General features: G+C 42.3%; 3 protein-coding genes across 6 annotated transcripts in view; all 3 read right to left on the reverse strand.

Annotated features, from left to right (window-relative positions):
• Positions 1 to 203: 203 nt before the first annotated feature.
• lamp5 (lysosomal associated membrane protein family member 5) lies at positions 204 to 5,744 on the reverse strand. The gene is made up of 6 exons (XM_010731888.3): positions 5,102 to 5,744; positions 4,409 to 4,587; positions 3,735 to 3,866; positions 3,305 to 3,401; positions 2,675 to 2,863; positions 204 to 1,154 (listed from the first exon to the last, which is right to left on the reverse strand). Exons 1-6 carry the CDS (start codon positions 5,157 to 5,159, stop codon positions 979 to 981), a joined length of 831 nt encoding a protein of 276 aa, XP_010730190.2. The 5' UTR covers positions 5,160 to 5,744; the 3' UTR covers positions 204 to 978.
• A 590-nt stretch (positions 5,745 to 6,334) lies between these two features.
• On the reverse strand, positions 6,335 to 8,783 carry LOC113746864 (uncharacterized). Its single transcript, XM_027284242.1, has one exon. The coding sequence runs from the start codon at positions 8,417 to 8,419 to the stop codon at positions 6,920 to 6,922; it is 1,500 nt and encodes a 499-aa protein (XP_027140043.1). The 5' UTR covers positions 8,420 to 8,783; the 3' UTR covers positions 6,335 to 6,919.
• A 689-nt stretch (positions 8,784 to 9,472) lies between these two features.
• The window catches only part of plcb4b (phospholipase C, beta 4b), a 64,358-nt gene continuing 48,969 nt past the window's right edge, over positions 9,473 to 24,861 (reverse strand). For 3 of the 4 annotated variants that reach the window (XM_019268685.2, XM_019268684.2, XM_019268686.2), the window contains 25 exons: positions 24,773 to 24,852; positions 24,578 to 24,662; positions 24,401 to 24,491; positions 24,212 to 24,307; positions 23,822 to 23,967; positions 23,629 to 23,724; positions 23,357 to 23,501; positions 23,180 to 23,264; positions 22,157 to 22,281; positions 21,082 to 21,133; positions 20,428 to 20,530; positions 19,866 to 20,030; positions 18,175 to 18,379; positions 17,237 to 17,325; positions 16,941 to 17,094; positions 16,797 to 16,846; positions 15,915 to 15,980; positions 15,222 to 15,337; positions 14,495 to 14,570; positions 14,176 to 14,351; positions 13,912 to 14,013; positions 13,732 to 13,789; positions 13,150 to 13,236; positions 12,515 to 12,551; positions 9,473 to 11,818 (listed from right to left, as the gene is read on the reverse strand). In XM_019268685.2, coding sequence (XP_019124230.1) covers positions 11,742 to 11,818; positions 12,515 to 12,551; positions 13,150 to 13,236; positions 13,732 to 13,789; positions 13,912 to 14,013; positions 14,176 to 14,351; positions 14,495 to 14,570; positions 15,222 to 15,337; positions 15,915 to 15,980; positions 16,797 to 16,846; positions 16,941 to 17,094; positions 17,237 to 17,325; positions 18,175 to 18,379; positions 19,866 to 20,030; positions 20,428 to 20,530; positions 21,082 to 21,133; positions 22,157 to 22,281; positions 23,180 to 23,264; positions 23,357 to 23,501; positions 23,629 to 23,724; positions 23,822 to 23,967; positions 24,212 to 24,307; positions 24,401 to 24,491; positions 24,578 to 24,662; positions 24,773 to 24,852 — 2,562 coding nt within the window. In that variant the 3' untranslated portion in view covers positions 9,473 to 11,741. The remainder of the gene's footprint in view (positions 11,819 to 12,514; positions 12,552 to 13,149; positions 13,237 to 13,731; positions 13,790 to 13,911; positions 14,014 to 14,175; positions 14,352 to 14,494; positions 14,571 to 15,221; positions 15,338 to 15,914; positions 15,981 to 16,796; positions 16,847 to 16,940; positions 17,095 to 17,236; positions 17,326 to 18,174; positions 18,380 to 19,865; positions 20,031 to 20,427; positions 20,531 to 21,081; positions 21,134 to 22,156; positions 22,282 to 23,179; positions 23,265 to 23,356; positions 23,502 to 23,628; positions 23,725 to 23,821; positions 23,968 to 24,211; positions 24,308 to 24,400; positions 24,492 to 24,577; positions 24,663 to 24,772; positions 24,853 to 24,861) is intronic. The other variant, XM_019268688.2, reaches the window with a different exon arrangement.

The following is a 24,861-nucleotide window of genomic DNA, read 5'->3' on the forward strand; positions in this document are numbered from 1 at the left end:
ATTTATTTCAATGAACAGAAGAATACTGCACAAAATTGCATCAGCAGAGGTTTATGCATAGACTTTGATTCTGAAAATATAATACACATATTCTTTTTTAATTTTTTATTTAATAACCTCTCTGCATTTTCATAAACACTCTCATATGGCATTCTGAGAATTTTTGTCAGAAGTTTATGTATTTCTTTCTTCCTTTTTTTTTGTTGTTGATATGTTCCATACATTAGTGTGGAGAAAAGATTTGTCGAAGTCAAAGCAAAAACATTGCAACTCTGAATGCCACTGCACTGCACACACTACAAGACTTGTCCACTGTGAAACACTATGGCTGCATTCAAAAAAAAAAAGAAATAAAAAGGGATTCTTGAACAAAAAGAGCAAATACAGAACCGACAATAGGTACTGAAATAATTTAGCAGCAGTTTCAAAGAGAGAGAGAGAGAGAGAGGAGAAGACAACAAATGACAGCAGAAGCACTGGCAATTTTTGAAATTTCTTTCAAAGAGACATCGGATAAAAATGGCTGAAGTGATAAATCGGATCCCAGTGATGTTATTGGAAAAAAAAAATAACCCCAAGTTGGTGATTTTCAGATGAACAACCACCAATCTGAACAAAAAACACTTTAATCTTCATAAAAGCATAAATGTATGTTTTTATTTTCTTTGAAATTCTAATTACTGTAGACTATGAATTTATGGCATTTAAGATTCAATTCAGCAGCCAGGTAAATTAGGTTTTGGTGGATTTACCCTCCAACTACATCCATGCTAGGCCCCAAGCTGTCCCATTAACTCCCAGTGATTCCAGTGGGCCTATAGTACAGGCTACACACATTTCTCTGTCAGGGATTCAGTCCTTCGCATAGCACTTCTCCTCTGTGGTGTTAGGCCTGGGACATCGAGGAAACAAGTCTTTTATCAGGTTAGCTTTGGAGAGAGCTGAGGGGAGCCGCCGCCGCCACCACGGTGCTACTGACTACATGTTCTTGTACATGGAGCGATCTCTGGGGAGCTGGGGCTGGGTCGCTGTCAGCTTCAGGTGGAAGTGGTAGACGGTGAGCGTGATGACGATTATGAGGGCCAGAATGAAGCCCAGAATGAGGGGGAGTGTCTCCTCCAGGCGCTCCCGCTGGTCGGTGATGCACTTGTAGGCTGCAAGAAGTGGAATAATGAACAAAGTCAGCACGGTGAGGTGATTGAACACGACTGACACGGGTTCCAAAAGGCCGAAGAGACAGTGTCGATTTAGAATATGAATATATTTCAGAATATTATTCAGTACTGTTGTTTGTTTGTTGGGCTGGATGATTTTTTTTTTCTAATGCATTTCAATGGAATTATATTGAGATGATATGATGGTATCATGTTACCATTTTACAAAATTAGGTGAGATGATATGATGGTATCATGTTACCATTTTACAAAATTAGGACTGCATCTACCAGTTATTTTTTACTTGTTTAATCTGTTAATTGTTTACTTGATTAATTTTTCAGTCTATAAAATATATATTTTTTAAAATAGTAAAAAATGCAAATCATAATTTTCTAAAGCCCAAAGTGTTGTCTTCAGATGTGTTGATTTGTTTGTCCAGGGGTCCAAAAACCCAAATATATTGAGTTTCACATTTGAGAAGCTTCAACCAAGTAATCGTTTCATTTTAATTTAATGATTGAAAATTGAAGTAACTACATTAGGTGTTAGTTTTGTTACACATGTACATATGCATAATTTGATCATTTTGTTTGCTTTTCCTGGTTGTCTTCAAGTGGCCTCTCACAGGTTTAGTCAGACATCAGTATAGGCTGAGTAGCGTGTGTGTGTGTGTGTGTGTGTGTGTCTATATCCGTGAGTAGCATGTGTGTGAAAAATGGTGGTGGCAGCATCTGTTTGTGTTTTGCACAAAAGCAACTGTTGTGAGGTTTTTATTTCACACAGATGCCTCTCCTCTCTTTCAGTTACACAATTAGTCACACATTTTTCTCTCCTCTTTCGTGACACACACACACACACACACACACACACACACACACACACACACACACACACACACACACACACACACATCTTTTCATACCTGGATGTCTAAGAGAGTGAGGGAAGGAGGACACCTAAGCCACAACTGGCTGCACAGTATGTGCATGTGGTTTTAAAGTTGAAGGTGTTTCTCCCTGTGGACGGCAGTAATGCACACTCGGAGGAAGGCGGTGAAGCATAGCACAGCCTAGTTTACAGCAGCTCAGAGCAAATGATTCTTCCAAGGTGATTGGCTTCAGAGGACAGCCAGGTACATTGAGTATATCTATAAAAGCTGCATTGAGGGCAAGGATATAACTGCACTCGTAAAGTCCTAATGACCCCCTCCTCCTTTCCCTCTCTTTGCGTCTCTTTCGTCTTTCTTGTATCCCCACCCCGTCTTTTTTCTCTTGTTCCCCTGTATCCCTCTCTGCAGCCCGATGTACTCCTTCTACTGCAGCAATAACCCCCCCAGAGGGGTGTGTGTGTGTGTGTGTGTGTGTGTGTGTGTGTGTGTGTGTAAGAGAGAGAGTGTCAGATAGGTAGCTGTAAAGCTTCAACACACCCCCAAGAGGTCCCATCATGATCACCATCGTCATGTGTGACTATAAAACAGTGGCAGTGTTTCTCAAAAAGATACTGAAGGTTGTGCTTACGTTCGCTGAACATGAAGTCCGAGGCGATGTCGAAGGGTTGGATCTGGATGTCATACATGGACATGGTGATCACCTTCTGGTGGTCGCTTGAGATGAGGGTGAGAGTCTGCTGGGCTTGGCACACAAAGGAGCGCCCGGCAGGGGTCACCAGGGCCGACAGGGGGTGGGTGCTGGCTGTGTGCTTCCCAGCTGGAGAGAGAGGATGAGGCAAGTGAGTGTGTGTGTGTGTGTGTGTGTGTGTGTGTGTGTGTGCATGAGATTCATAAAAGTCTCAAATTTATGATGATTTTCAAAAATATAATTTGGGTGCATCCACTACAACCAAAACACTTGAAACAAATCCTTCAAAATGAAATGACTAAAATTTTTCAAACATCTGACAATTTATGAAAGAAATCATGTAGCGGATTTATTGAAAGGATTGTTTTTCACATTGTAATAACAGTAATGATGATGTTGAGGTAAAGGCCTCCTGTAATCTGTAATAATGTCAGTAATAACTCTTTCCAGTCAAGACAAACATGAATTAACCCTCTGATTCCAGCTGAATGCAAAATGTGACTGAATCAGAGGCGATGAAAGCTGAGTAGCTGTAACTGTTACTGTACACAGGCTCGGCGGGAGACTCACCGTTGTTCGCGTTGATGAAATGCGATTTCTCCGAGGTGTCGTAGACGAACTGGACCTTACTGATCTTCCACACAGCGGTGCCCTTGTCACGAAACTCCTGCAGAGAGACAAACACTGGCGTCAAACTGGTCCTCTCCACTGCATGGAGAAAGCAGGCTGGCCTACACTCAGCCAAATGTTTTAGGCTCCTGTCCAGTGTTGAAATCTTAAGAACTCTTAGATATTCTGACCATAAGTGTAAATTCTATTCAAAATGTTACTAAATTATTTCCCATTAATAAGAAAAATGCCCAGAATTTTTTTGAAGACTGTATACCCTCGTGTAAATTGCTCAACAGAACTAAGATTGTAAGTGGCATTAAATTTGTAAATATATTGACGTTTCCTTCATGTGATGGTATATGAGCACATGGTTTTCTGACGCTTTCACCTTAGAGAAGTAGATGCGGAGAGTGTAGGCGTTGTTCTTCCAGCTGATTTGGATCTCGGACTCCGTGTTCCCGCATTTCCCCTCGATTTCCGCACCACGGGGCAGGGTGAACGCCGCCTGCTCGGTGATCAGCTGAAAGAGACACAACACGTACGTGAGGGAAGAATTGGACAGATAGGGACAGATTGCGTACTGCCATGTTGGCCGAGCTTTTTCCATTGGCATCCAATTTTTACGCACGAACTTAAAAGTGTGACCAGATCTCCAGAAAGCAGGCAGGAAATGAGTTGTTGTTCGAAACAGAAACAAATAAAAGTCTATTTATAAAATGTTACAAACTGTTTATATAAAACATGTTTTCACGTTTCCTTTTCTTGGTGATGGATTTAATGCGGCGTCAGCATGTTACGCACGACTACACACAACAAAAGCGGTTTCCAAATCCAAATGTGATGTTCTAAGAATGGATTTTCTACATTAATAAGAACAAGAAATAGTTCATTTAAATTAATGTAAATAATAATATTTCGCATGTAAAACATTTTCCGCGCTTTGTGTTCACCACAAAGCCACATGGACATGCTTGAGTCAGTCACTGCGTTTCTTTCTTTCTTTTTCTTTTTTTTTTTTTTGAAGTATCCACATGTATTAAAATGCACGGGGGGATTCCTTACGTCTATCCCGTTGAGCGCGCGCACGTCATATGGCACGAGGAATTTCACGGCGAACTCCACCATCAGGCATGTCGTGCCGTTCTCCCGGACCGCGAAGATGGCTTTGTCCGGGTTGTTGGACAGACCGGACAGGTTCTCCCCTTCCTGCTCAGCCAGCACCACGGACAGCGCCAGAACACCTGACCATAGAACACAACAGAATATTGATGTGGGGGGCACTAATGTCACACACACACACACGAATATGAAAACATGCAGGATCAGCAGGGACAGCGACGTGATGAGCTACTCTTAAGTTTAGCGGAAGGTCCCTCACATCTTTAGATCACTGGCATGTCACCTCTGTTTCCTCACAGCAAAGTCAAAATCAGGTTGAAAACACAGGAGACTGAAATCTGCAGTATCAGGGGAGCAACAGCACGCTACTGGCTGCGATCTAAACAACGTCAGAAAGTGACGAACTCAAACTATGATCGTGTTTGCACGACTTTAATATTCGGTTAAAGAGGAAAGAACAGGTGATATATGTGAAGACACACACACTGCCATGACTGAACACACACAGAAGGCGCGCGCGCGCGCTCACGCGCACACACACGCACACACTGACACTGCAGTGAGGAGTCACGACAACAGCACACACGCACATACACGTACACACGCACACGTACACACACACACACTGTCTCTTACCGAGCAGCAGAAGTCTTGCGCTCTTCGTGGTGCTGAACCCGAGTCGTCCCATCGCCATCAGCTTCCACGGCGCCGGAAAAAAAAAAGGAGGCTAACTGACCGGGCAGCCTGTGCTGAACCCACGGAAAGAAAGGAGAGAAAGAGAGACAGAGAGGAGAGGCGGGAGAGAAAGGGGGGAGGAAAGAGAGAGAGAGAGAGAGGGGGGAGGGATGCCTCTACTCAGCGTCCAGAAGTCACGCTCAGATCATCGTGAATGCAGCAAAAGAAAATGTCTCCAGGTTTTGGACGTGAGATCCGGTTTGCGGTCCAGAAGCAGCCGGCTCCGAGGAGTTCTGGCTGTCCAAACCGACCTCCCTCACTCTCCAAGGTTGACAGGTTTTAACCCAGTGACAGCTGCAGGACTGAGCCCCTTCTGCGCATTATGAACGTCAGGAATGATGCTCCTTCTCTGAAAGGAAAACTCCCCGTCAACTCAACCTGTCTGTTTGGAAGAAAGGACTCGGCATGCAGTCTGAGTTATTCCCGCAATGCTGTAGTCTCCATCTCTGTGGCAGCAGCTGTAGGTCGGGGCTGAAATGATGTATGTCTGGAGGGAAACGGCGACAACACCCCCTCCCTCCCTTCCTCCTTCCCTCCCTCTCCAAAACTCCACTTCTGCAAGGTTGCAGCTGAGAGTTTGAGGAGGAGTGCTGCAAAAATCACCTGATCTTACGTGGGGATGTAAAAATTTAAATAATATGAGATAAATTCATTATTCGATTTGTCGATTTTGTAGCATTTCATTTACGAATAAACGCGTCATGTTGGGTGACGTAGAGAGAAACGTTTCAAAACTTATGACACTTGATCCACGAGGACGTCATTTGTCTTTTGTCTCATGAATCGTAAATTTGAGACTAATTACCACAGAATTCATTTTAATATCAGACTAAATATAATGCTTTTTGACATCTTGGGTAGAATTACACCAAAGCGAATTATTATATTTTAATAATAATCTCTGTGGTCGCATGTGTTCAACCAAACAACCCGACCAGAGAACAAAAGCGACACGCAGAATTAAATTGGACTGTCAGTTCTGTTCATGTTAATGGTCTCTGTCTCTCTCACACACACTTATCCAACACAGGACACTGTGTTCATTTCACATAATGAGATTTTATTCACTGTTGGCACACCACCACACCGTTGTGCTAAAAGATACAGATACACACACACACACACACACACACACACACACAAAAGACACAACATGCTGAGTATTAAATGGTTCATAATTTATTGCACATCACCTCTCCACCTTCCATGCAACCCCCACCCGCTCCAAAAGGAGTGGCAAATGCTGCTGAACACCGGAGAAAAGCGCACACACACTCAAACTAGAAGTTAGGCATTGCGTTTCACTCTGTAGCTGCAGTATCCAACTGGCAGGTGCTGGCTTTTACGCACGGATTTTACGCACAGCGCTTTGAACTGCTGGATGATTTCCTCGCTGTTCATTCGTAGTTAAAAGCTTTCAGGTTCGTCTTTACTGTCTCTTTCCTTTGGTAAGGTCCGGATATAAAATGGCAGAAACTTTTGCAGGTCGGATGTACTGTAGAATATAAGACATCGACGCTGTTGGACACGCTAATCACCTGGAGGGAATGCGTTTAAGTTTTGAGGGAGGGTCAGCGAGGATCACAATATATTTTGGAGCTGAATTTAGGAACGTAGCAGTAAGATGATCTCCGATATAACTAGATCTAAAAGTAACGTGATAGTCTTGGCACTAGCGGATAAGTACAAACACCTTTTACGCACGGCGCACTATGGATTCTAAGAGTTTGGCGTTCTGAAATGAAAGTCAAACTCGCACTTGACGGAGCTGATGCTGTCGATGCTGGGCTTACTGCCCACCTGGGGATGTTTTATGCACTGAGGAAAAGTTTCTGATCGCGGCATCCGCCCCGAAGTCAACACCGGATCCTCCTCTAACTCTTTCACGTCCTTTCTAAACTCCGGGGAGGTAAATCGGCGCAGGAGTTTGTTGCTCAACGCCGAGAAAGTCTTGGTTGAAGTAGCGACAGCTGGTGTGGTAAACTGAAGAGGTTCAGCTTTGCACGGAGAGGCTTCGCGCCTCCTCACTGTTCTGGATTTACGCAAAGGCACCAGAGTGCGTTCCGGAGGTGTGGGGATGAGGATGCTGGTTGGCAGACTACATCTTTTCTGATAATAGCTGTCGTGGAATCTGCGCGTACCGAAGTCTGACATTTTTGTTTTTTCCGTCCCTCGTTCATTGTCACATTTGTTGGCCAGAATGGGAGTCAGTAAGATCCCCAGGGCAGAGGTCATGGGGGGGTTTCTTTTGGGCCGGGGGGAGAAAAATAAAGATTTTTGAATCTCATACCTTTGTATGAGAGGGGGGAGGTGATCATCAGAGGCTGTCAGCCTTTCCCCGGTTTTAGGGTGCTTAGAGTTGGGAGAATGGTCGGAGATCCGCGGAGGAGGGTTGGGGGTTAGGACTCCGGAGAAGACCAGCTCCTGTGGAGGCGGGGTAGAGCCGTCATTCTCTCTGTCAAACTCCTCTATGGAGCCCATCGATGGCAGCCGACTCGGCTTCATCCGAGTCCTCGGTTGTCGACTGCTATTTTGGACCAACTGGCAATCTGCTTGGCCACACGTTTGCAGGACCTCAAGTTTGGTCCCTAAATGTCCAACTTTCCACTCAAGTTGGTCCTTTACATCCCCTCCTCCCAAACTAAGTCGCGGCTGCACATTTCCCTCAGCCTCCCGGCACTTCCTGGAGTTGTTAGTGAGCGCAACGATGCACTCTGTGTGGCCGAGAAACTTTGCCACCTCAACCGCAGAGTTCCCAACTTTATTCTGCCTGTCTATCTGAAGACCCAGCCTCTTGAACGCCCTCACCAAAAACTCAACTACAGGCGAGTGTCCTGCTACTGCGGCGTACATCAGCGCAGTGTTCCCCCATGCGTCCACGATCTCCGGGTCTGCGTTGTTTCTGACCAGGATCTTCACAGCATCCAGGTAGCCTTTCTCACATGCGTAACTGAGCGCGGTGCGGCCGTTGTCGTCCTGACAGTTGACATTGGCTCCTCTCTGCAGCAGAAGCTCTACAAACTTACACCGAGTCTGACTGTCGGGCAGCAGGATAGAAGAGATGAGGGGGGTCTGTGCGCCCTCTGTTTTTGAGTCCAATATCTCTCCATCCAGCGCGTCCAGAACGAACCTGGCCAGGTGGACTTTATCTTTGGACATCGCCTCCAGGAGGATCTTGGTGCCTGTTCGGCCATCGGATTTCCCCTGAGCCTTGAGCATGATTCTAATACGGGTCAAAAACTTATCGGAGAGCTGTCATGTTTCTATGATGTGGAGCAGCTTTGGACGTCTCTCCTCCAGACGAATGCAGACAAAACAAACCCATCGCCTGTTATATAGTGAAGGGGGGAAGCCGCCGGAGTTGCCCGGCAACGCAAACATAATTAGCGCGCTTTGTTCGTCTTTCTAATGGAAAACCATCGCTTATAATAACAATTAAGAGCTTCATCACTGCAGTGCATCTGGGATATGAATTCATCCCGCACTTGTTGATTGTGATCACACTGCAGTGGTCATTGTTTGGGAAGTAAGTGCGGGGGTGCTGTGCGCACTCCCGCAGACCTGCAGACAGCGTGACCCCACCACGTGAAACATCTCCAACACACAATGATCAGAACTCACCGAGAGGTTGAACAGTGTCTATTGTTATCATGAGAATAACAATTTAATGAGTCAAAAACACAAATGAGCCACGTGCTTATGTCCCATTTTACACCTGGATTTATTGGTACACATACTATAAAACAGTATTAAAGGAGTTTGGATAACAACAGTATTTTCATTGCTTTAAGTTCAACAATACAATATAAATACAAAAAACACGCACATAATGGTTTGTCAACGAGCTACAGTTCAAATAGAAAACAAGGAGGAGATACAGTAGAAACCGAGGAAATCAAATCGTGACGTTGCTCTGCAAAAATAATCTGCTTCTTTTCTTCTTTGTTTTTTTCTTGACAAACTAGAGAGCCAAAGGTTACATGTAATCACACAACAAAAACATTCAACTAGTGCAAAAAAGCCTCTACCAAACATAATAATCTTAAACTACACATTATATCTAATATATATAATATATATATTCCTTTATTTATATATATCTTCATATAAATAACCCCTTAATTTGGCATTTTATCATTCATAAAATAATTTTAACTTCCTAACAGACACTGAGTGGCACATTTGAAAGCGATGGAATAAAATTTAAAAGCACTTTTTACTTGTTTATCTCTGCACTAGATATGTGGTGAGAGCTTTTTACTGTGTCGTGTGGTGCAGTAAGGGCAGACTGGAGAACAGAAATGAGAAGAAACAAACAAGAAAACCCAGTGGTTGATAAATGTCTTTCCCCAACATCCAACAGACCAACCTCTATCCTCTGAGCCCTTGTATGACAGAGGATAAATTGGTCAAAAAGTAAATTAAAACTACATACATTCCAGTATATACAAAAAACCCCATCCCGTCTACCCTTTTACGTGTGTTACAGCACAATAAAACAACAGAAAGAAAATCTTCAAACAATCCAACACATCCCCATGTTTCTGTGTTTTCATATCATCGTTATGACATTTGTCTTTGTTTGTGGTGCACCATGCAACAGGAATGCCTGGCATGATGTCATGTGCACAAATACTACAGTACCCACAGGATTACTTCATATCAATAGTACTTTCAAGTCACATTTTATTCTCTGCAGTGGCCTTTTTGTCCAGCAGTGTCACCAGGGCTGTGGACAATAGTGCTTCCTCATCTGTAGTCCCATAAACATTTAGAGGGAACCGGTTTGGGACACATTTAGGCCTTGTCTGAAATCCCTGGTGTGGATAAGTGTGTGTGTGTGTGTGGCAGCCATGTCACAGGCTTTGTTACAAATGTGAATTATTCAGGCTGATCTGAAAAAGACCAGCAGGGAAATGATGAGGATTACAAGCTGAGGTTGCTAACGTGCAGTCAAGAAGCTATTAAGGGAGCACTTCACTTTCAACAACGCCTTAATGAGCGGGAAAACTGACAAGACGAAGTGGCTCTGACTTGTGTCTGCCAACGTTCTTGTCTGATGGTGATTGGCCGGTCAATTAAAACAAAAAAGTATCCTAGCAGACTTAATGTGCTGCCAAGAATGGATTCATTTTGTTACCAGTTTATACAGATGTGGCAACTTTCACAAGAGTTTCAGGTGCAAAACTCATTAATAAAAAGGCCCATTTTAATCCTACTTAGCCTTTTACGTACTGGTACATGCCCCCTTTATTACATCATCATTTTCAATTAGGTGTTGTCCATACTCTGTCATTACTTTGGTTTGTAGGGATGCAACTATTCTTTCACCATGTTAAAGAAACACTTTGATCACTATTACTGTAATATTCTTATCTGTACAGTAGTCTACCTTTTTGGTTGCTGTTATCGCCCTGATTGATTTCTTGTATTTTGTACACCTTAGATTTTGAGAAAATCATGTTTTTTTGTCTTTTGTTTTTTTGTTTTTGCATAGTATACATGATTTTAAACCCAAAATTAGGAGTAAAAAATGTTGAGTTTTGCAGATGTAAACTTGTGAAGCACAAGCAATTTCACTCGAAAATAAAAAATGTTTTTCTAGTGAAGCACAGCAGTTACACCAACTCTTGGATGTCTCCTTGTAACTAAAAGACAATTTGAGTGAGAAATCGGCTGTAACAATCAATCCATCATGATCCCTTCATAGTCTTCTGACTCTACCTTTTTATAGTAGGCTGTAACATTGTTGAACAACAAAAGAAAAGTCATGAGTACATCTCTGTGAAGTCAAACAAGTTGCATTGTGGGAACAGGTGACACAGGGGTTTGCCACTCCTTCATACAGTGATTTCTTTTTCCTCTTTTTTAAAAATACATTCTTACTGAACTACAGAGAACCTACAGTAGTGCACTGCTACATTTAACACACTGGTATGATGGCCTATCACATACAAAGTGCTCAGGACTGGACTGGTGTGTAGCATACAGTGTATTTCACAAAGTTTATTCATTTGTGCTGAATTGACATTAAATCTTAAACATATTCTTCTCCCCTCTTCCATGCTGTTTCTGGAGCAGTTAATCGGGTAGTAATAAAAACAAACAAACAAATAAGTCAAAAAGTGGAGCGGATGTCCACTTCCTGTGAGTGTTTGTGCGCGTGTTTGTTTGTGTGTGTTTCCACCAATAGCTGCAGCTTTTGTTGCCCATAGGACGCAGAGAACACTAAAGGTGAAAGTTTAGATCTACATACAGCGGAGGAGGGGATGTGTCATCTCAGACGTAACATTTCTTCTCATGTTGAAGTGAGTTACGGACAGTGAAAAGTGCCAGAGGCTCAGTGGTATAAAGTTAGAGATGGGGGGGCTACTGTGTCTGTGTGTGAGCATGACAGAAAAGTACAGAGACGGTGGTGTAAGCCGGGTTAATGTCTCTGTAGATGGCTATCCACGGTGGAGTGTTTCTGCACCTGCGTGTGTGAGTATATGTTTGTGTGTGTGTGTGTGTGTGTGCGTGCGTGCGTGCTTGTGTCTTGGTCTCAGTTGCTCACACCACCGTGGCAGGTCTGCGGTCCATCTCCTCCTCCAACTTCACCATCTGCTGCATGTCCTTGGCCTTCGAGGAGACAGAAAAGCAGTTAGACAAACACACAGATGCAGAAAAGAAACCTCACACATGCAGAGCTTCAACATTTTGTCTTTTGTTATAAGACAAACATGTGCAAGTTGTGATCCTGATCTTAAAGAGACAAGTCTGTAACAATACTCCCTTCTGTCGAGTGCATTTCCTTGCAGGTAATATGAACCATATGCTTAGCAGGAGTGACGTGGAATGGTTGCCACAAAATGTCTGCAGTGAGACACTGTCACATACTATGAAAGCAAATGATTATGAGCTGGAGTGAAAGCACAGTGGAGCAGGTTGGGAGCTGGCTTTTTTTATGCTTAGTAATAGCTGGTGAGTCATGGTGATAAATGACTCAAGCTGCTAGTTGGCACTGCTGACACCCCGAGAGCTGCAGACTACAAATGTAGGAATGAGATTTCACAACACAAAGAAAAATGAATCGCTTTCTTTCTTTTTTTCTTTTTAATCTTGCAATCTGCCTGTCGTGTACTATTCCCCTGCTTTACTCAGCGGTGATTCACCTCAACGGTGCTCATTATAGTAGTCATTTAAATGAAGATTTTAATAGGCTCAGGGGAAAACTGCGCCGTCAATAAATGAGTAACATGATTGAGGGGTAGAAGGGAAGGAGATGGAAGGAAACAAGGACAGGGAGCTAGAGTTGAGTGAGATGGAGATGCCTACCTTGAACCTGTTTGTTTGCATGGTGTGATTTCAAAAGCTGTGCCGGAAGAAGCAAATTATATTAAAAACCAATGAATACTGTAATGTGCATACATGTAAGACGTTTGGCAGATGGCAAAATAAAATGGATAATGGATATGTACACATGTAGGTCAGAGTCACACTGAGGTAACACTTCAGTAAGTCGTCACAAGAGAGTTGAGGGTTTTTTTTTTCTCTCAATATGGACTGTGTGTTTATTCTTTGTGACCAGCTTTGCTGTTTGTCTTTAGAGTCCCTCGTGGCAATCCTGATGCCAGCTATGTGGAACACTTCCTGCCAAACTAATTACAGTTTACAGCACAAATGATACAACCTGCAGCCATTATCTAGGAGAGAAATCAGCCAGAGGACCGCTCCAGTCCCCAGTCTGGAGTTTCATTTACACTTAAAAAGCCAGCGGAGGACAGAGGACTGTAAACTGAGAGATGTTCTGGTTTACGCGGGAAGTGTTTCTAATAAATGTTGTGGTTGGACATTTCTTCAGTTGAGGTGGAGAACAGCAGTCAGTTAGATTTCAGGCATGTCAGTGATCTTTAGTCTTTTCTTCTAAAGAGAATATAAGCAGTCAAGTTCTTTTTCCTTTAGTGTTGTACCTGCTCATTGAACTTCTCCAGTTTCTCCAACTGTTCTCTCTGTTTTTTCTCTAGCTGCTCCATCTCCTTCTGATGCTTCATGGCCAGCTGCAGACACACCAGGAACAAAGACATACTATATTATGACCTTTAAGTTACTGTTTAATACTAAATAAACGTTTACCAAATGAACACTCAGTCTCTGACTAAGAGTGAAATGAAAATCATCAATCCAACAGAGTTTCTTAAGAATAATCTAGTTTGATGTAGAAAATGATTATTAAATATTCTTTTCTCGTATTGTATTTGTCCTAATGATCTCCACACACATTGGGTGAGAGGTCTTACTATAATCACTCACACTTAGATTACTGTTGTTAACAATGCAGTCATATTCTGTCTGCTTTTCTTCTACACGAGCAATACATTTGTCTTTAAAGTGGGATGATTCCTTGTATTTGTAGTGTAAAAGTACATTAAAGCAATAGACTTCCAAACATTTGTATTGTATTAACACATCAGCACGACGTGTTCAAGTGAGAGAGTCCCTGCTATATTTTTCAGCTAAATATATAAAAAAAAAGTAAATTGTAAACAACCCACCCTCTTCCTCTCATCCAAGAACTTCTTGGTGTTGCTGCTGTTCAACTCCCGCACTCTCCTGAGCAGCACAAAGAGAGCAGTGAGTGGCACAAAGCAATTGCAACACAATTTGACAGTCAAGTCAACTTAGTGCTGAATGATTGACATGATAGATGGATACAGTATATGTGTGTCACCCACCTCTCTCTCTCTGCCTTGTTTTTTATGGTCTTGTCCTGGCTGATGGCTTTACTGTTTTCCATAGACATCTTGGCCTGGTTGGCACGCATCTCTTTGCTCTGCCTAAAATTGTGGGAAAGAAGCCACATGAAACGTCGGGAAATTTTAACCACAAGAGTAATACTTGGTTAGGCAACTGGGGCTTCAGTTTAGCAATTCAGATACATGTATACATATGCATCTATATGTATATGTGCGTAAGGATGTGTGTGTTTAGCCTCTCACCGTTCATGGATGAGTTTGAGCTGCATGATCTGCTGTTCCTGGACAGTGGCCAGGAGTTTCTTGAGGTGTTCACACTGCTGTGTGACGTGGCCGTCCTTTATCTCCTGCTCCTCACTGCTGTGACTACTGATCAGCTCTGACCACTCTTTCGTGTGCTGTGCTGTGATGTCCTTTACCTACACACACACACAGACACACATACACACACACACGTCACAGGTATACACCTCAGTCAATTATCCACAGCTGAGGCACTTCATCCTCACAGCTAATAGCTTTGTGGAAAGGTTGCTGGTTTTGGGGAGAGTTTTTGTGTTACCTTGACTTTGTGATCAGCAACAAGCGATTGGATCTTATCCTCTGTCTCTTTCTTCAGCTCTTGGCAGTTGTTTTCCCTGTGAAGGAACAAATGTGCATAAGGGTTTAAGTTTAAGGCCGTGTGACTGCTTTCATCTTAAAGAAAGGACATCCATCAAATGGCTCATGTTTTTAGATCTTATAGATCACAGATGTAAGTCCCTTTCAGTTTTCCAAAAAACTTGTGTGGAAGTCATGTCCTTAAAAATACATTTTATCTGACAAACGCCTTGTTCAGACTGCCAGCCCAAATCACTTTTTTGGCATACTATCCGCACTAATTTAAAATTGGAACTGGACCCAAGCTGCATTCGGAGGTGGCTTGAAATTTGATTAAATCAGATTTCTACAGATGCGTTGCAGTACGGACGCTCTGGCCACTCGTGTCTAAATCTTTAAGTCTTTTGAGTCGCTCCAATTGTGACACACAACAGCGGCGGCTGAGCAGTCTGTGGACAGGCTCTAAAATAAACTGTCTGCTGGTGTTTTCGGGGAAGACTTCAGTACAGACAAAGCTGCTTGTGCTTGGAAAGCTGTCTCACCCGCGTATGTAATTATTGGCGCCTACGTCGTTGCCACAGCAACCAATACAGATAATTTGGTGATGTCTGAACATACAAATCTGATCTGATCACTTTGTAAAGAACTGATTAACGTCATGTTTAACATTTTTGTTTCTCCCCACTTACCCTCGCTTCTTGATGGCCTTCTCTAGTAGTTTCTCCAGGGTTGTCTTCTCCTTGTCATGCTGAGACACCATCTTGTCCACCTGGGTGCAGTGGGCCTTCTGCATTGTATTTTGATCCTGTTGAAATAGGAAATGACTTAAGTACTTTGGAAGTGCAGTTTTAAATGTGTCAACCTTCTCTATGAGCAGATATTAAACCTAAACGAGATTCTGAAATCATCGCAGAGCAGACAGCTATGATGCATAACTGTAATTTGAATGTTGTTATTGTTGTTGTGCACATCTAGTAATGAGCCAGCAGTCCTCTTTATTCAGTCAACAAATGGGTCTGGATGGTACGATTATACATGTAATGCAATACTGTGATAATTAATCAGCCACTATGAATGAGCCAGCACCCACTATGATCTCTATGGTGAGCTGGTCAAAGGAAAAGCAACTTTAGCAAGTCTAATTTCTTACAAAACATTAATTATGTGGCTGCATTTATGTGTGTTTGTAATGGGCAGATTGTGTGTGTATGTGTGTGTGCACACGCTGGTGAATACAGTGAAGCAGTGGTCAGTGGAAGATGAAAGGTGGAGGCGCCCCCCTCGCTGTGTTTCTGTCCCTCTGAGCATGAATGACTGTCCAGAATAAGCAGCAGCTTCTTTGCATTACCAACAGACAGGTCGGCACTAAAACAATCACCCACCTTTGAGTGTTTCTTCTTTAAAGCGCTGAGCTCCTTCTGCTGCTTTTTAACCAGTTTAAGGTACGTCTGCAGCAGGAGAGAAGTGTGTATATTTATCTTGTCATATTAAAAACAGCATTTAAACATACCAGACTGTGGCAGCATAATAGCTGGGTACAGTGGTTATGTCTGACATATTTTACGAGATAATTATGAGATCATTATTGGTACAAAAGGTTGATTAGAGCATTTACAAAATAATTACACACCATTTTGTTTTCTAGTGCAAAAAGTTGAAGGCTCTAAGAAATACTGCAGTATTAGGTGATTGTAATTACTACTCTTTAGCTGTTGTGATGTTATTATTTTTTAATATTAATTCTGTAGTGTGTAAAGTGTAGTATTAAAATATGGTCACATCCCACTTCCATCACATGTTCACTCTGTTTACCGTTCACTGACAGACAAATTAAAGCATGTTTTGTTCAGAGTAGAAACAATTTTCTATATTTAGAACAATAACCCACTATTAGTCTACAAACTGCAGCGTTACTCTCACATCCTGTTTACAGTCTGTGATCACACTGAAAAATATTTATTCATTATCTACATCAGAACACATTTTCAGGGGCAGAGTGCAGAAAAACAGAACGTGGACATGACCTTTGTTGTACACTTTCTTTACACTAGTATATCGTTTAGTAAAAAAACTCACATGCTTTATAAATAAGTGTTAAATTTACATTATGCACATGATAAAAACATTTAACATTCTTATTACTTATATAATACCTTTTGAACTTACTTTACATTATTACTTTTTACATATTCTTCCATATTCATTTTGCCTTACCGACTGAGCTGTAGGAGCTGTTGTTGTGCTGAGAGTAATAAATTACCAACCTTCATTTGTTTTAAGTCGTCGATGCTGACAATAGGCACGAGTGCAGTATCTGTAACAGCAGAGCAAAGTGAGGATTCATTCCCTCCACATTATATAAATGTTTGTCCTTATAATGTGTATATTTTAAGTCTGTGTATATGTACCCTTCTTGGTTTCTGCGGTGTTATTTTGGGCGGAGTTGGAGGTCTGGGCCATGTCTGAGCTGGCCTGCGGTGTCACACTGGCCTTCACCGTGTCTCTCCCCTTTCCCTTCTTGTCGTTCTTTGAGCTTCCACTGGGAACGTCTGCTATGTCATTCTACAGGAGGCAAACGATTCATTAATATTAGTGTTTTCATAGAGTGAATTAGATAAGCTGCAATTCTTAAAATCAATATGAACCTCAGAGTTTCTATTAAGTAAAAAAGAAGCTTCAGATGTGTGTTTGTTGTCATGTGTACCGTGTCAATCCCCAACGCCTTCATCTGATCAGCTCTCTTTTCTGCAATGGTCAAGAACTTCTTTGGGTCTGACAGGGCATCCACGATTGCTGGAACATAAACGACTTGTTAATATATTAGCGAAAGAGAAGATTCATTGATAAATCTTGTGTTTGCCAAAGGTATAAAAAATATCTCTTATGAGACTCCAAACTTAGCAAAATAAGAGTTAATAATTTAAAAGAAAACGTGGAAATCTGGGAGAATTCACACCTCTGAAATGGTTAACACAATATTTCTTTTGACTATAATAACCAAAATGTTATTTAGCAAGAAGAAAGAGAGTAAACAGAGTGTGACAGAGTGTGTAGATTTAATCTATTTCTGCTCACATGAATCTACAGAACTATCACAAAAGCTCTCCTTCTCTTGCATGATTAATTGCTGCCTCATTATGCAGACGTAGAGTATATGAGTGCAGACTGGGGTAGGATCTTGTTTAAATAAGGACAGGACTTTATTTTGTGCTCCGAGTACAGTGCTGTGTTTTCTGGTAGGAAGTGATTCTGGCAGCAGATCTTAGAGAATAAAGCTAATGGTTACAGTAATGGTTCCTCTGTGCAAGCCCCTTGGCTTTATTTAATGACATCTCCAATTGTCCTGCTCATTTGTATGCTTCTGCCTGTTTTAAACTGTCTATTACTGCAGATTCACTGTCATCATCATTTGCGCCATGCCATTACTCTGAATGTTCAAACCAACCCAAGGCAGAGAGTAAGTGAGCGGGTGAGAGTTCCTTTTTTTCCCTCTCCTCCCCACAGGCTACAGAAACAACTTTATTATCAGCTGTGTATAAACTGAGCAGTAAAACAAAGTGTGTCACTATGAAACAAACTTGTAATTCATGAAGAGCATGAAAAAATTTACATAAAGCTTGTATGTGTGTGTGTTCCTCTCACCTCCAAAGCCGTCGGGCACGTAGGTCTTGAGGATGATTTGGCAGAAGATGGTGGGCAACGACAAGGGCTTGTTGCCCTCGTTCCTCAGCGAGATGTGACGGTAGCCAGCCTGCAGGCCGTCCAGAGGCAGGATGCGTTGACCAATCAGCTTGTTGTTGTCGTCGTAGACGGCGATGCGCAGTACTGCCAGATCCGGTAATATCACCTAAGGTGGGAGGGATGAAGAGAAATAGAGGATGGGAGGGAGAAGGAGGTTGAGGAACAGGGGAAGCAAAGCAAAGAGGGTGTGAGGACAAAAAGTGAAAGGGAGAAAAAACAAAGTCAGGAGTTGGTCATTAGCTCAGTGGAACTGTTCACTTAACTTATTCTGGTAAATGATGAACTACGTTGCAGCCATTGCAGTAAAATGTTGTTTTTTTTAAGTTAAAGCAGAAACAGCATCATTAAGGGAGGAAGGTCAAGGATGAACCTGCAGGGGACACTATCAGGGGATGGTCACAGTGTGATACAGGAAAAAGGCATGATAGCAGCAACACACAGCATATCTTACTACTGACAAGGCCATCTCCACAGCTAGTACGCCTACAGGGAGTGGACTATATCTTGTGTATGTGTATATATATATTTGTATGTTCATGTGTGTGTATTAAACTTGTGTCTGTGGATGAGGTGTGGAAAAAAAAAGAGGCAGCAAGAGCCGTAACTAGCCTTGTGTGTGGAGATAAGTGAACGGAGAGAGGAGGATGATTAATACCTAGACGAAGGGGAAGGTAAGAGATAAGACTGAAGAATACTCACTTTAGATGAATGGGTGGAAGCGCCTGTGTGTGTGTGTGAGTGTGTGTCTGCTTACGCTGATGTACTGTATGCGAGTGCTGCCGGTGTGTATTGTTCGCTCTGAGTCATCTTGACAGCACTGTGTATAAATGCACGCAAAAGGTGTGGCAGCACATGTGTCTGTGTGTGTGTGTGTGTGTGTGTGAGAAACGAGTCTTGCCAGCAGCTCTGCCTGTGATGCCCCTCTTTGATAGCACTCTGTAAGTTTGTGTGTGTGTATGTGAGCAGAGCAGCACTGCGGCAGGCTGTGATTGATGGTGTGTGTTAGGAAGCTGGAGTCACAGTCATGGCTGAGAGACTCCTCATTCTGCTGAGAGCAGCACTATTACACACAAACACACACACACGTTTCTCTCTCCTTCATTCTCCTTTTTCCCCTCTTCATCACTAATTGTTTTTGTTTGTTTATGGTGTTCCTTTCTCCTTGCTGCCTTTATGTTTTTTGCTTTCTTCCTCTCTGTGAACCGAATGCCTTGTTCTTCTTCCTCTTGCCTCACTATTGTGATACTATAGTGGAAAGTGAACACATCACTTTCCTTTTTTTCAAGAGTAACCCAAATCATGATTTCTTACTCTTTATCAAAGTCTTTTCCATATTTCTAACCATTCTATTCTTCTTTACTAGTACTACCACCTTACATGTCTTGTTTCCTTTATTATCTATCCTTACCTCCCTTACTCTGAACGGATAGCTTCGTCACTGAGACCTTTCTTTCCACCCAGCCTATGGCTGTTCCCCTTTTATTTCCCCCTTCCTTCGACCGTTCAAACCTCACAGCTTGCAGAACGCATTTGAAAGTGTGCAGCAGATTTCCACTTCACCCACCAACCCCTATTCCTCCCCTTCTCGCTACCTTTCTGAAGACGAAGGGCTCCTCGTTGTAGGCTGGGTTCAGTCCATTGTTCATCACCATACGTGTGCGGAACTCCTTCCGGATGGTGTCTGTCGGAAGCCCATACATGTCCACCTCAACGTATGTGCCAATTTTCTTATCTGACAGGAACTGACCAGAGAACACCTAAAGTAAAAAGTGGGACATCATTAGAAATACTTTAATACTTTAAAGGTTTTACAGGAATAATATTTAAAAAGAGAATTATTCACTATGATTGGACCTGATGCAGTGGGTATGAGGTACCATCCCACATGTGCATCAAGTACCTAAAACTGAAGTAAAGATATGAGTAATACTAACAAAAGCATTGTTTACAGTTTACATATAAAGTAAAATGAAGAATAAAGAAACATCTAACTGGCTCCCTGCAGCATAACACACACCAGGGTTGACTAACTATCCCTTGTATAAATATGAATCCGTTTATTTACCATTCATGGATCATAGTTTATGCTAAACGATGTTCCTATTCGTAGGATTTAATGATTCTCCAGCAGACAGAAGTGTCAGATAACCTGACCTGTACGCTGCAGGTTGCAGCGATGACGCCATCCACCGGTGTCTCTGAGAAAGGGTCAAACATCCTGTCTGATCGCCGCATGAAGTCGGGCTTCAGCAGGTACCTAAAAAAAACACACACACACACAAACACACAGACAACTATGAGGGAAATACACTGACGGGAAAATCAGTGTGAAAAATCATGTGAAATCTGAAAAATTTCATGAATAAAATTTGTATGTTTTTTAAGATATTTTTAGTTTCAATTAAGCTATCGGGAATAAGAACGTGCTAAGGCTTTGCGTGTGGGGGTGTGTGGCATTAGTAATGATGAGGCATTAGTAATGACGGGTGTCTGCAAAAGCCCTGATCTTCCCACATATGAGATTCCGAGTATTAGCAGTAAAATCTCTGCCCTCAGGGACAGTATTAGAGTCGAGGGATGGAGACGGGAAGAGATGGATGACTGCAGAGAGCCTCAGAGGCAAGTGAAGATGAGCTCACTTCCCCAAAGCACTCCTCGGCTCTCAGGGCAGACAGTAGCTACGGTCGCTGCTGGCAACCACTAATGAGATGTGACATGCTTTAATTGATGAGCATCAGAGAGGGCGGCGAAGGGAGCAATGGGACTGATGAGAACGAGTTAAAGACAGGAGTGAGAAGCTTTTCTCACCCGCAGGAGCCGTTGTACTCAAACTTCCCCTGGTTCAACTGCATGGCCAGATCTGAGAGAGGGAATAAGAAGAGGTGTTTAGGGACTGAAGCACAGATATCAGATAGCTTCTCTATTGGGTTCTCACATTACTCACAAACATCAAATCTTAAACAATTCAGTTGCTTTGCATCTGTTTGTGTGGAGCTTTTTTCTCTCTGACTTTTTAAGTTTCCCCTGACATCTCTCTTCCCTCTAACCATTTTATCCTCACATCACCGTAGCTCCACCTCCAGCCTTGCACATGCTCTGCTCCCAGCAGGCCATATGGTCCGAGCCCTTTCGCCTCTGGCCATGGGGCAGCAGCTGTTTTCCAACAGGCATCGCTCACTGCATAGGTGTGTGTGTGTGTATGGCAGCGACAGTTTATTAATACATGTGTGTGTGTGTGTGTGTGTTTGTTTGTTTGTGTGTAACAGAAAAGGTGGTTGAGTGGAGTAGGACAACCTGATGCTGCAAAGTGACATGCAACACTTTTCTGTAGACTGAAGACTTTAAAGACAGATCTTGATGTATATAGTTTGAAAATATTGAAATACTCGAATACGCTGGGACATTGTGGAATGATATGTCGCTGTTGAGCATTTTTGAAATGGAATTTTTTAAAAGGCTTTGAGCAACGCAGATGAAGTTTACCTCATTGTGCCGGAGTGGTGACACACAAAGTGCAGATATCTGAAAACCTTGACCCGTAAAATCAAAGCAATCTGTACTGCATTTTTTAATCCAAACTGGATGTTCAATAAGTTAAAGGGTCAGTCTTATTCCTTTTATTCTTGGCATGTGTATATTTGGATGTGTGTACGCTGGTTGGGTGAGTGAAGGTTTTTGATATGTGGGTCCAGGTTCAGTCAGACAGACATGCAGAAGATTCAAAGCCATCTGAGGTGAGGAGTTCACCGTCTATGGTCATCAGATCAAACCACTGACTGAGTGCTTAGTTTTGCATGTGTTCTTGAGTATGTATCTATTGTATGTGGAGTACTTGATATGTGTATGTGTGAGGTCAGAGGTCCCATGTTGTGTGCTGTGGTACCTGGGGTCTGGAAGTTGAGTGAGACCATCTGGCAGCCTGCGTTCCAGAAGATCTGAGGCATGTAATTACTGGAGTCCACACGGCCCCCTTTGGGGTAGATACGGCTCATCTGACGCTTGTTGTAGCTGCACTGACGTTCAGGATTTTTTTATTTCTTTTTTTTTAAAAGAAAGAGCATGTGTGTTCCAGCACAGCATGTGTGATCCAGCACATATGTGGATATGAATTTGAGTGCTCGTGTGCGTCAAACAGACTGCAGGACTATATTTAGTTGAACAGCTTGGGTCAAGCAATCCCAATGGAGATAGAGAGAGGCAAAGTGTATGTGTGTGTGTCACGCCAAGTTACACAGTCCAAAGGCACACTGGCCTCTGGAGGCCTCTAGTTTTTTTCCGACAGCAGAGCGGAAACAAATATGGCTGAAAAACATCAGCTCTGACCTGCCATTCAGCTCTTATTTAGGTTACCTCAATCTATGAAGTTAAATCTCAGAGTTTATGTGAGATTTATGTGTGGAACTCTACTGAAGGGTCATGGAAATCCCAGTAGTGTTGATCATAATAAAATCAGCCAAGGCGTTCCCCTCGTTTATTTCAGCATCTGTAATTAATACTTTGACAATTTATCAGTAAAAATGTGAAAGGGCTGTCTCATCGTAATGAGACGATGTCTCGCGTCAGTGAAGAAACTCTTAAAAACAGACTGTACACTATCTGCTCAGCACCAAAGACAGTTAAAAATGGCTGGAGAACATAGTTAACATACTTGTTGTTAACTCTGTTGCTTTGTTAACCATATCAACATAAATTGTGTTGTCACAATTTGTTTCCACTGACCCCAAGTGGCCAAAAGAAGTAGCATGGATGCCTTAAATTTCAGTCACCTAGATTTACAGAATAGTGAGTAAATAGGTACTATACTACTCAACCTGAACACTTCTGATTACATAGATTTTTGCTCCCATGTCTTAGAACTATGCTTGATTTATCCAAAGAACAGAATTGCAATGAGCTCAAAGGATACTTGACAAACTCGATGGCATTGGTCTTTAGATAGCCCAGACCGACAGACTCATTAAAAGATGACATGTTGTGGTGAATGTTCCTTTCTGAAAAAACAGAAAAAATAATTCGAAATTTTGTTGTTAAATTATCTTGTTAAACTTGCAGAAAACACACATAAGGAGAAGTCAGAGCTCACCCTCCGCCACATCGAAACTCTGGAACTTGACAGGCTGTGCGTAGTTGACCATGGCTGAGAGATACGGGTGGATGTTAGTGGTGGCTCCTTCGTAGGTGTACTGAGCTATCAGAGCCTCTTCAGAGTCTTCCGCCTCCTCGACTCCCTGCACAGGACAGAAACAAACATACACAAATGTTTCACGCACACTTAAAACTGGATTAATCTAATGCATTAAACCCAGACTGTGACCGTGTAAGTAAGAGAAAAAACATGTAGTGGCAGTCATGCACCTTCTTGTTATTTTCTTGGTCAGATGCTTCTGAGATGTCTGTGGCGTCTGTTGCTTCTGTGACTTCAGACATCTCTGTCACTTCATCATCAGGCACCTGGAAACACAGACGTTCCCTCTCAATATCCACGAAAAGTTACTTTATAGTAATAATTTTATGGATTGATTTTAGGAAGACATTTAAGACAACTTACCTTCTTGATACTGTTGCTGCGCTCTTCTTCTTTCCTCGAGCTGACAGCGTTACTCTGGGAAACACTGTTGGCCTCTTTCTCACTGGTTGCCTCTGACAAACTGGGAGCCTCTGAATTCAAATCCTTATCCTCAGCATCTTTTTCTCCTGCAGACACAAACACAAAAAATACATAGAAATTCATTTTGAGCACACAGGTTCTCCAAACATGAAATTACTTAATGCATTCGGTCTTGTTGAAAATGCCTTGCTCATAAAACATTGATCGTGATCTTTATGAAATCAAATTAAAAGCTTTTCATCATGATGTGTTAATTTTGCCTCCAAACACAGCTGTTTAAAAGATCTCTGGTATGATGTCATGTTGTGTACATGTCGGCATAAAGCTCACCGTTCTCTACGTCGTCTTCATTCTCCTCTCCCAAAATGATAGCAGGCGTGTTGGTCTCTCCTGCCTCTATGCGTTTCTTGAAGGCCTCGAGCTGTTCTGTATGACACACACACACACACACACACACACACGTTAAACACACAAATCGTATAACAAACAGATTCAACAAATCAACAGTTGTGTACGTACTCTGTTCAACTTCAGGTTTCAAGCGTTTGTTTTTGATGAGGATTTTGCGTTTCAGGTCATTTGGGGAGGGTAACGGGCGCGCAGATTCAATCTGCCAAAGAGAACATAATCATACATTTAGATATAGACGGTTATCTAAATGCAATAAAGACAGACTGATTCAGAAAGACTGTTTACCGGGTAGTTTTCCAGAGGTTGTTTGAGGAGTAATTCACCAAAGATCTCCTCACAATACTTGGCCATCTTGTACTGTTGTGGTTTACTGGTGATACATACACATACGAAATGCATTGGGAACATGTGTTAATAAAAACCTAATAGGAAAATCATTTATACATTACCACCCCTGCTTATTACTGACTGTACACATACCTGCAATGGTTTTCAAAGGACAAAATAACAGGGTACTCTGAAGTGACGAATGCTGTCTCCTTGATAGCTTGGATAACATCCTGATGGAA

This window comes from Larimichthys crocea, chromosome XI (genome assembly GCF_000972845.2).
Source record: "Larimichthys crocea isolate SSNF chromosome XI, L_crocea_2.0, whole genome shotgun sequence".
Taxonomy (NCBI): Eukaryota; Metazoa; Chordata; class Actinopteri; family Sciaenidae; genus Larimichthys; species Larimichthys crocea.